The following is an 11,611-nucleotide window of genomic DNA, read 5'->3' as shown; positions in this document are numbered from 1 at the left end:
TATTAACATTGACTATTTGAACTATTTATTGTTCATCCTAGTCCCATTATTACCATTGTCTAGTTGTACTATATTGAACAACCTAGCACCATTAATGAATGATGCAGACATTATTTTGGGTGTAATTGTTACCAGCTCGAGTTGAGTTGTGTATATATAATAATTTACTTATGATCATTACACCTTTGAGTGATTAATTAGTGTCTATACCATCCCAGTGTGATAGTCGAGGAGCACTCAGATCATTAGTGAGTATGATTATATATATATATATATATATATATATATATATATATATATATATATATATATATATATATATATATATATATATATCGTACCTAGTACCCAGAACGCACTTCTCAGCTTGCTATGCAAGGACCGATTTGCCTAATAAGCCAAGTTTTCCTGAAATAACATATTTTCCCTAATTTTTTCTTATGAAATGATAAAGCTACCCATTTCATTATGAATGAGGTCAATTTTGTTTTATTGGAGTTAAAATTAACGAAGATATATGACCGAACCTAACCAACCCTACCTAACCTAACCTAACCTATCTTTATAGGTTAGGTTAGGTTAGGTAGTCGAAAAACAATTAATTCATGAAAACTTGGCTTATTAGGCAAATCGGGCCTTGCATAGTAGGCTGAGAAGTGCGTTCTGGCTACTAGGTACGATATATATATATATATATATATATATATATATATATATATATATATATATATATATATATATATATATATATATATATATATATATATATATATATATATATATGTCGTACCTAGTAGCCAGAACGCACTTCTCAGCCTACTATGCAAGGCCCAATTTGTTTAATAAGCCAAGTTTTCATGAATTATTTGTTTTTCGACTTCCTAACCTACCTAGCCTAACCTAACCTAACATTTTTGGCTACCTAACCTAACCTAACCTATAAAGATAGGTTAGGTTAGGTTAGGTAGGGTTGGTTAGGTTCGGTCATATATCTACATTAATTTTAACTCTAATAAAACAAAATTGATCTCATACATAATGAAATGGGTTGCTTTATCATTTCATAAGAAAAAAATTTGAGATAATATATTAATTCAGGAAAACTTGGCTTATTAGGCAAATCGGGCCTTGCATAATAGGCCCAGAAGTGCGTTCTGGCTACTAGGTACGACATATATATATATATATATATATATATATATATATATATATATATATATATATATATATATATATATATATATATATATATATATATATATATATATATATATATATATATATATATATATATATATAATTAGTATATTTTGGTAGCAGTCTTTCCTGTAGACATATATTATTAAATATGACCGAAAAAGTAAGATTAATAATTCTAACACGACTTTTCTCAATCTTTCGTACATTTCTTTTCACTGTTGGAGGTAAATCAAAAATCAATTCTCCAAAATTCATTTTTATTTGTAGTCTGACGCGACACGAGCGCGTTTCGTAAAACTTATTACATTTTCAAAGGCTTTAGTGTACAAATACACAACTGAATAGAACTTACGCATCTCCGATTTTATATATACATTTGAGTGAGGTGGAAGGGGTGATGTGGCATTAATCAACACAAGACAGAACAAGAGGTGGCATTAATAGGGTATTAATTTCATCAACACAAGGCAAAACAAGAGGTGGCATTAATAGGGTATTCATTTCATCAACACAAGACAGAACACGAAACAATGGGTATTGAATAGAAGTGTTTGTAGAAAGCCTTTTGGTCCATATTTCTTGATGCTTCTATATTGGAGCGGAGTCTTGAAGTGGGTAGAATATAGTTGTGCAATAATTGGCTGTTGATTGCTGGTGTTGACTTCTTGATGTGTAGTGCCTCGCAAACGTCAAGCCGCCTGCTATCGCTGTATCTATCGATGATTTCTGTGTTGTTTACTAGGATTTCTCTGGCGATGGTTTGGTTGTGGGAAGAGATTATATGTTCCTTAATGGAGCCCTGTTGCTTATGCATCGTTAAACGCCTAGAAAGAGATGTTGTTGCCTTGCCTATATACTGGTTTTTTTGGAGCTTACAGTCCCCAAGAGGGCATTTGAAGGCATAGACGACGTTAGTCTCTTTTAAAGCGTTCTGTTTTGTGTCTGGAGAGTTTCTCATGAGTAAGCTGGCCGTTTTTCTGGTTTTATAGTAAATCGTCAGTTGTATCCTCTGATTTTGGTCTGTAGAGATAACGTTTCTATTAACAATATCTTTCAGGTCCCTTTCCTCCATTTTATGAGCTGTGGAAAAGAAGTTCCTGTAAAATAGTCTAATAGGGGGTATAGGTGTTGTGTTAGTTGTCTCTTCAGAGGTTGCATGGCTTTTCACTTTCCTTCTTATGATGTCTTCGACGAAACCATTGGAGAAGCCGTTGATGACTAGGACCTGCCTTACCCTACAGAGTTCTTCGTCGACTTGCTTCCATTCTGAGCTGTGGCTGAGAGCACGGTCGACATATGCGTTAACAACACTCCTCTTGTACCTGTCTGGGCAGTCGCTGTTGGCATTTAAACACATTCCTATGTTCGTTTCCTTAGTGTAGACTGCAGTGTGGAAACCTCCGCTCTTTTCCATGACTGTTACATCTAGAAAGGGCAGCTTCCCATCCTTTTCCATCTCGTAAGTGAAACGCAGCACGGAACTCTGCTCAAATGCCTCCTTCAGCTCCTGCAGATGTCTGACATCAGGTACCTGTGTAAAAATGTCGTCAACATACCTGCAGTATATGGCCGGTTTCAAGTTCATGTCGACTAAGACTTTTTGCTCGATGGTACCCATGTAGAAGTTTGCAAACAGGACACCTAGGGGAGAACCCATGGCGACCCCATCTACTTGCTTATACATGTGCCCATCCGGGCTCAAGAAGGGTGCCTCTTTAATACAAGCTTGGAGTAGTTTCCTCAGAATATTTTCTGGTATGTCAAGAGGAGTACAGGCTGGATCACGATACACTCAGTCGGCTATCATTCCGATTGTCTCGTCCACAGATACGTTGGTAAACAGCGATTCTACGTCCAACGAGGCTCTTATCCCTGTGGCCCGTGTGCCCCGGAGTAAGTCAAGAAATTCCTTTGGAGACTTCAGGCTGAAGGCGCAAGGAACATAAGGAGTCAGCAGGCCGTTGAGTCGCTTCGCCAGTCTGTACGTGGGTGTGGGTGGGTGCGTGGCTAATGATTGGCCGAAGTGGGTTTCCAGGCTTGTGTGTCTTGACATTTCCATACGCATATCCAGGTTTATATTCCCCAATGATCTTTGGCAGGTGGAGTCCGGATGGAGGAGGAAAGAATCGAGGCAATTACAGAAGCACCATACTGTCCCCCGAGCTTAAAGCGGCAGCTAAAAGCCTTCGTGAGAACAAGGAGATAGTTGTCAGGAGAGGTGACAAGTCGCCAATATATGTCATTCTTAAAAAAGACGAATATCTGGCGAAAATGAACATCATACTCTCTGACCAAACTAAGTTCCAAAGGGTAACGAAGGACACTACAGCCGAATTAAAAGCAAAGGTCAACAAACTGATTGAAACTGTGAACGCCAAGAAATCCGGACTCCACCTGCCAAAGATCATTGGGGAATATAAACCTGGATATGCGTATGGAAATGTCAAGACACACAAGCCTGGAAACCCACTTCGGCCAATCATTAGCCAGATACCCACACCCACGTACAGACTGGCGAAGCGACTCAACGGCCTGCTGACTCCTTATGTTCCTTGCGCCTTCAGCCTGAAGTCTCCAAAGGAATTTGTTGACTTACTGCGGGGCACACGGGCCACAGGGATAAGAGCCTCGTTGGACGTAGAATCGCTGTTTACCAACGTACCTGTGGACGAGACAATCGGAATGATAGCCGACAGAGTGTATCGTGATCCAGCCTGTACTCCTCTTGACATACCAGAAAATATTCTGAGGAAACTACTCCAAGCTTGTACTAAAGAGGCACCCTTCTTGAGCCCGGATGGGCACATGAATAAGCAAGTAGATGGGGTCGCCATGGGTTCTCCCCTAGGTGTCCTGTTTGCAAACTTCTACATGGGTACCATCGAGCAAAAAGTCTTAGTCGACATGAATTTGAAACCGGCCATATACTGCAGGTATGTTGACGACATTTTTACACAGGTACCTGATGTCAGACATCTGCAGGAGCTGAAGGAGGCATTTGAGCAGAGTTCCGTGCTGCGTTTCACTTACGAGATGGAAAAGAATGGGAAGCTGCCCTTTCTAGATGTATAAGTCATGGAAAAGAGCGGAGGTTTCCACACTGCAGTCTACACTAAGGAAACGAACATAGGAATGTGTTAAAATGCCAACAGCGACTGCCCAGACAGGTACAAGAAGAGTGTTGTTAACGCATATGTCGACCGTGCTCTCAGCCACAGCTCAGAATGGAAGCAAGTCGACGAAGAACTCTGTAGGGTAAGGCAGGTCCTAGTCAACAACGGCTTCTCCATTGGTTTCGTCGAAGACATCATAAGAAGGAAAGTGAAAAGCCATGCAACCTCTGAAGAGACAACTAACACAACACCTATACCCCCTATTAGACTATTTTACAGGAACTTCTTTTCCACAGCTCATAAAACGGAGGAAAGGGTCCTGAAAGATATTGTTAATAGAAACGTTATCTCTACAGACAAAAATCAGAGGATACAACTGACGATTTACTATAAAACCAGAAAAACGGCCAGCTTACTCATGAGAAACTCTCCAGACACAAAACTGAACGCTTTAAAAGAGACTAACGTCGTCTATGCCTTCAAATGCCCTCTTGGGGACTGTAAGCTCCAAAAAACCCAGTATATAGGCAAGACAACAACATCTCTCTCTAGGCGTTTAACGATGCATAAGCAACAGGGCTCCATTAAGGAACATATAATCTCTTCCCACAACCAAACCATCGCCAGAGAAATCCTAGTAAACAACACAGAAATCATCGATAGATACAGCGATAGCAGGCGGCTTGACGTTTGCGAGGCACTACACATCAAGAAGTCAACACCAGCAATCAACAGCCAATTATTGCACAACTATATTCTACCCACTTCAAGACTCCGCTCCAATATAGAAGCATCAAGAAATATGGACCAATAGGCTTTCTACAAACACTTCTATTCAATACCCATTGTTTCGTGTTCTGTCTTGTGTTGATGAAATTAATACCCTATTAATGCCACCTCTTGTTCTGTCTTGTGTTGATGAAATTAATACCCTATTAATGCCACCTCTTGTTATGTCTTGTGTTGATTAATACCACATCACCCCTTCCACCTCACTCAAATGTAGATATAAAATTGGAGATGCGTAAGTTCTATTCAGTTGTGTATTTGTACACTAAAGTCTTTGAAAATGTAATTAGTTTTACGAAACGCGCTCGTGTCGCGTCAGACTAGAAATAAAAATGAATTTTGGAGAATTGATTTTTGATTTACCTCCAACAGTGAAAAGAAATGTACGAAAGATTGAGAAAATTCGTGTTAGAATTATTAATCTTACTTTTTCGGTCATATTTAATAATATATATATAATTATAAATATATATATATATATATGTCGTATATATATATATATATATATATATATATATATATATATATATATATATATATATATATATATATATATATATATATATATATATATATATATATATATATATATATATGTTTCCCAGTCCAGCTTCCTAGGGATAATGCTGGCAATGAGAAAACTGTCATACATTTAGTACTACAATTGCTGGACTTACCTCGACCTGATCAGACTGCTGACTCATTACAATCCTTCAGCATGGAGTTTGAGTCACTACTAAGTACATTCAGTCTTAAGGTTGATATAACTACTAGTGAATGGATGACCAAAGTAGTCCTTCAACGAAAATTGTCCAGCGATATACTAGATGAATTATACACACAAGAACATAACACCATCCTGACATCACCATTCCTCATCTCTCAGTCTATTTACTCTGATCACTGTGAGGTATTCTTCATATCACAGTGTATAAACACTGAATGGTGTTCTTCATCTCAGTGTATATATACACAGAGAGAGGTATTGTTTATCTCTCAGTGTATATACACTCTCAGTGTATATACACTGAGACGTGTTCGTCATCTCGCAGTGTATATTCACTGAGCACTGAGAGTTTTTTTCTTTTCACATTGAATATTCACTGAGAGGTGTTCTTCACCACTCAGTGTATCTACACAGATAGGTGTTCGTCATCTTTCAGTGTACATATACAGAGAGGAGATGTTTATCTCTCAGTGTATATACACTGAGAGGTGTTTTTCATCTCGCAGTGTATATACACTGCGCACTGAGAGGTGTTCTTCAACTCACAGTTTATATACACTGAGTGGTGTTCTTCATCTGAGTGGATATACACTGAGAGGAGTTCTTCATCCTTCAGTGTATATACACAGAGAGGTGTTTTTCATCTCAAAGTGTGTATACACATTGTGGTGTTCTTCATTTCAGTGTATATACACTGAGAGGTGTTCGCCATCTTTGAATGTACATACCAAGAGAAGTGCTCTTCACTACTCAGTTTATATACAAAGAGAGGTGTACTTCATCTCATAGTGTATATATACACATTGTGGTTTTCTTTGTCTCAGTGTATATATACTGAGTGAGGTTCTTTATATCTCGGTGTATATACAACGTGAAATGTTCTTCATTTCTCAGTGGATATAAACCGAGTGGTGTTCTTCATCTCTCTCACACTGTGATATGTTCTTCATCTCTCAGTGGATATAAACCGAGTGGTGTTCTTCATCTCTCTCACACTGTGATATGTTCTTCATCTCTCAGGGGATATAAACCGAGTGGTGTTCTTCATCTCTCAGTGTATATACACTGTGATATGTTCTTCATCTCTCAGTGCATATTCACTGAGATGTGTTGTTCATATCTCAGTATATTTGCACTGAGATATGTTCTTCGTCTGTCTGTGTATATACACAGGTGATCTTTATCTCATGGAGTATTACACATAGAGGTGTTCTTCATATCTCAGTGTATATATACTGAGAGGTGTTCTTAATCTCTCTGTTTATACACATATACTGAGAGGTGCACTTCATCTCTCAGGGTAGTTACACTGAAAAGGGTTCTTTATCTCTCAGTGTATATACACCTAGTGGTGTCCTTCGTCTCATAGTGTATATTCACGGAGTGGTGTTCTTCATATCTTTGTGTATATACACTGAGTCATCAAGAAGCATTCGTTTGGTGCACTATTTCAGGCATTGTGTCTTGTGGTGTTCGTGTACGGCAATGTTACTTTGGTAACTTTACTTTTATTTGTATATATATGTTGTTTAATATAATAAAGAAAACAAAAGTTCCTGATCCACCAAAAGACTAGTTATTGTTTTAGCAAGAGGCTAGTTGTTGATAAAGCAAAGGGCAGGTTATTGATCCAAAAAATTGGTTCGCTATTTGTCCAGGAAAAGGCTATGGATTGATCCAGCAAGGGACAAATTATTGTGTCGCAATGGAAAAGTTATTGACATATTAAAGGACTAGTTATTTTTTCATCGAGGGGCTACTTATTAATCCATAAAAAAACTATTTATTATTTTAGCAAAGGACTTGTTTTTGATCCAGAAACTTACTTGTTATTGTTACATCTAAGGGCTTGTTATTGAGCCAGAAAAGAATTAGTTATTGTTCCAACTAAGGACTAGTTACTGATCTAGAAGAAATTGGTTATTGTAGTAAAAATCTCCTGTGTATCTGGGTAAAGTTCATGTGCCTTGCAGACGTAATTAATAATAAAGCCGCCCTTGCCAATAGCAATTGTTTAGGGATGAAAGAAACTACTGCTTCACAAACACATCAATATACTTCATGAAGGGGTAACAAAACACAGAAATATAAAATAAACACAGGTAGCCAAGAATCACCAGAAATATATAAAGACAATCAATGGGGTGAAATAACAACTAACAAGCACTGATCACGGGATTAAATCCAACATGAATAAATGTTAATGCAAATAATGGTCTAACCAGAAAATTAGCTATGTTAACTGAACTAAACAGGCAAAATTTGACTGTATCTCCTGGTTACATGTCCGACCTAGTGAGCCCTACCCACGCGACAGGCTTGCCCAGACGCCGTCCAGGTGGCGTCTACACATTACCATCCAAGACCCACAAGAATACTCTCAGATACTCTACTAGCCGAGAGCAATACTTATAAACATAATTATTAATAAAAGAATATACATTTAACTCTAATAAGGTGTAATTAAAAAATGTACATTCAATTGAAATTGAAATTGAAATTGAAATTGAAATAAGTTTATTGAGGTAAAATACACACAAAGGGATGAGGTAGCTCAAGCTATTCTCACCCCATTCAGTAATACATTCAATAATAAGTAATAATTACAGGGGTTTAATATGACGTAAAGTTGATAGAATTGCGCGCAGCAGTGGAGACTCCATATATGGGCATTCCCCTCACGACCTCACTAAACGCCACTGTCCCCAAATTACATTAATAAACCCCACAATCTCATTAATGATATATACAATACAAGCACACTAGAGCATGCTACATTTAACAAAACAAAATACTCGAGAAAGCAATAAGCCAAGAACGTCAATCTCCAAATAACTGAGGAATGAACTTAGGAAAATTAATGCTTTATTATGATAAATGTCAGAATCAAGTATTATTGATTCGTAACAACTATTCCAACAATGGGGTAATTATTGATCCAGAAAAGGATTAAACATTTTTGCAGCAAAGGCTAGTTATTGATCAAGCATAGTTAGTTATTGATCCAAAAAAAGGCTACTTATTGACCAAGGGGGAACTATTTTATTCGTCCAGAAAAGGACCAGTTACTGATCCAACAAAATGCAATTCAATAACCAAGCAAACGGCTATTAATTATTAAAGCAAAGGGCTAGGGAGCTAGCAACAATGGGAGCCGGTCGGCCGAGCGGACAGTACGCTGGACTTGTGACCCTGTGGTCCTGGGTTCGATCCCAGGCGCCTTCGAGAAACAATGGGCAGAGTTTCTTTCACCCTATGCCCCTGTTACCTAGCAGTAAAATCGGTACCTGGGTGTTAGTCAGCTGTCACAGGCTGCTTCCTGTGGGTGGAGGCCTGGTCGAGGCCCGGGCCGCGGGGACACTAAAAAGCCCCGAAATCATCTCAAGATAACCTCAAGAAGATAGGCATTAATCAAGAAAGGGGCTAGTTAATGATTATGGAAAGTGCCAGTTATTGATATTTTGTTTTGTGTAGGGATTGTTGCCTGTTTGATCCCTTCGTACATGCCTCTTATGTTGCCGACAGTGGCCGCAGTCTGGATGCTGGAACAGAGTCGGACCGAGTAATCGTTAACACAGTGCCTCGCCGTTTGTTGAACTCTACTGCAGGCAGTATGGAGGGCCTGTAGGTTTCTTTCTTGGGGCAGGTTCTTGTAGGATGATAGAGCTCGTCTCATTTCCTCTACGAGGGGTAACAGTTCCTCTGCACTGGCCTCGAACCAATCTGCTGACTTGTTCTGCCTCTTACCGAAGGTGGACATGGCAGTGTTGAAAATAGTGCCCCTGAGATATGACCACCTCTCACTTGCGCTATCGCAGGGTGGTACAGGAAGGGTATTTACCAGCGCAGCAGTGAATTCCTCCACCTAGTGAAGATCACGGGCTAGGTACAGGGTCTGTATACGGGTAATTCTTGATACAACAAAGATTCAGTGGTAAAGTCAGTAGGAGCCATGAGGAGGATTCGAACCTATGCTTTGAGTACTCCCAATCCCACGCCCTTGACCGCTACACCTCGACATGGTAAAAGCATTGCATCCAGGGGCCAGATCCACGAAAGCACTTACGAACCTGTACAGCTTTTCTCAATCTTTGGCGGCTTTGTTTACAATTATTAAACAGTTAATGAGCTCCGAAGCACCAGGAGGCTGTTTATAACAATAACAACAGTTGAAAGGCAACTTTTCATGCTTGTAAACTGTTTAATAAATGTAAACAAAGCCGTCAAAGATTGAGGAAAGATGTACACGTTCGTAAGTGCTTGCGTAAGTGCTTTCGTGAATCTGGCTCCTGGGATTCAATTGTATCTTATAAAGTTCATGAGGCTTGCCTTGAAGCCAGTCCAGGGTTTCACACATTGCCAACAGGCCCTATGGCTTGTAGTCTAAGAGTTCTACCTCCTACGTATCTCTTCTCATACATAAATAAATCACATTAAACTGCTGTATGCACGAGGACATCAGTAGGAGCCATGAGGAGGATGCAAAACTATGCTCTCAGTAATCCCAAGTAAACGCTCTAGACCACTTCACCACATTCATGGTGTAGTGGTCTAGAGCATTTGCTTGGGAGAACCCTTAGCATAGGTTCGAATCACCCCCCATGACTCCTACGGATGTTCTCATTGATACATCACATTAATGTGATTTCTTTGTGCAAAAGATTCATTAGTAGTTAAACAAAGTAGTCAGATATTGATCCAGTAGAAAATCAGTCATTGACCCTGCATGGCCAGTATTGACCCAGCAGGGCTTGTACTGAAACATCGAAACTTAATCATAGTCTTGATAGTATGGGAAGTCGGATCCCTCAAGGAACTGCAGTGTCCACGTCTTGAAGGCCTTCAGCTGCTCCTTGTTCAAGTGGTTCCTCCAGTCTCCTACCTGTTGGATTTATTTATGTAAAATAAAGAACAATAAATACAATATTATTTTGGAAGTGAACATAAGGAAAAATTTCAACAGAAAATAACTTTCCATTCTCCGGTTCATATACGTGGTGACACGAACGAATGAGATTTTCACTCACGAAATCACAAATGACCACAAGCACAGTATAAAAGAATAAAATAAAAATCACGATATAAACTTAATTTTGCTCACAGAAAACGTTCCATAAATTAAAAATTTATATAAGAACCTGGTTAACAAGGGCATTAGAGCAGAATATTCCTTTACTGTTCCTTATATTTGTAGTATATACATTGACCACTGAACACTTATTTATAAAATAATTATTGACTCTACGAAAAATACTTTCTCTGCGCACAAGGAACTATGATTAATTATCACGATAACGTGCTTAGCAAATACACCTCAGCAGCATTTTTTTGTTTTTGGAAAAAATCCCACTAAGGTGTATACTACATAAGGGTGGAATTTAACTTAGTCCCAATGTTCCCACTAAGGTGCACACTTAAGGTGATATCATGGCTGAAGTGAGTTCATTTTCAGGAGATATATTAATTAGAAGTGCGTTATGTAATTATTAATTTTAGGTGTTAGGTCTTGGACCCGCCTCTAGGAGTTTATAGCTGTATTTCGTTACTTTTAAACAAAATTCATGAGATATAAAACAGACGTTTTCAGACGTAGAAACCAGATAAAGCAAGTGTCATATTGCGGCTCTTTTTCCTCAGCATCAGTTCTTTCTTGTATTTTCGTTAATATAACATAGTTTAAACCATATTTAAAACAGACGTATTTCAGATGTAGTGAAACGGACCAAGGAAGTTCTTTAGTTCTAGCTCAATTCCCCGCCTTAGTTAGAACTTTTAACTTCGT

At 38.6% G+C, this 11,611-nt stretch overlaps 1 protein-coding gene across 1 annotated transcript in view; it reads right to left on the bottom strand.

Moving 5' to 3' along the window:
- Nucleotides 1-8,329: 8,329 nt before the first annotated feature.
- Nucleotides 8,330-11,611, bottom strand: part of LOC123755061 (luciferin sulfotransferase) — a 61,518-nt gene continuing 58,236 nt past the window's right edge. Inside the window, exon 8 of the mRNA XM_045737524.2 lies at nucleotides 8,330-10,711. Within this exon, the coding sequence (XP_045593480.1) occupies nucleotides 10,601-10,711 (111 nt within the window). The 3' untranslated portion in view covers nucleotides 8,330-10,600. The remainder of the gene's footprint in view (nucleotides 10,712-11,611) is intronic.

The sequence above is a fragment of the Procambarus clarkii genome, chromosome 28 (assembly GCF_040958095.1).
Source record: "Procambarus clarkii isolate CNS0578487 chromosome 28, FALCON_Pclarkii_2.0, whole genome shotgun sequence".
In the NCBI taxonomy this organism is placed as follows: Eukaryota; Metazoa; Arthropoda; class Malacostraca; order Decapoda; family Cambaridae; genus Procambarus; species Procambarus clarkii.
This window is presented reverse-complemented; position numbering and strand designations above follow the sequence as displayed.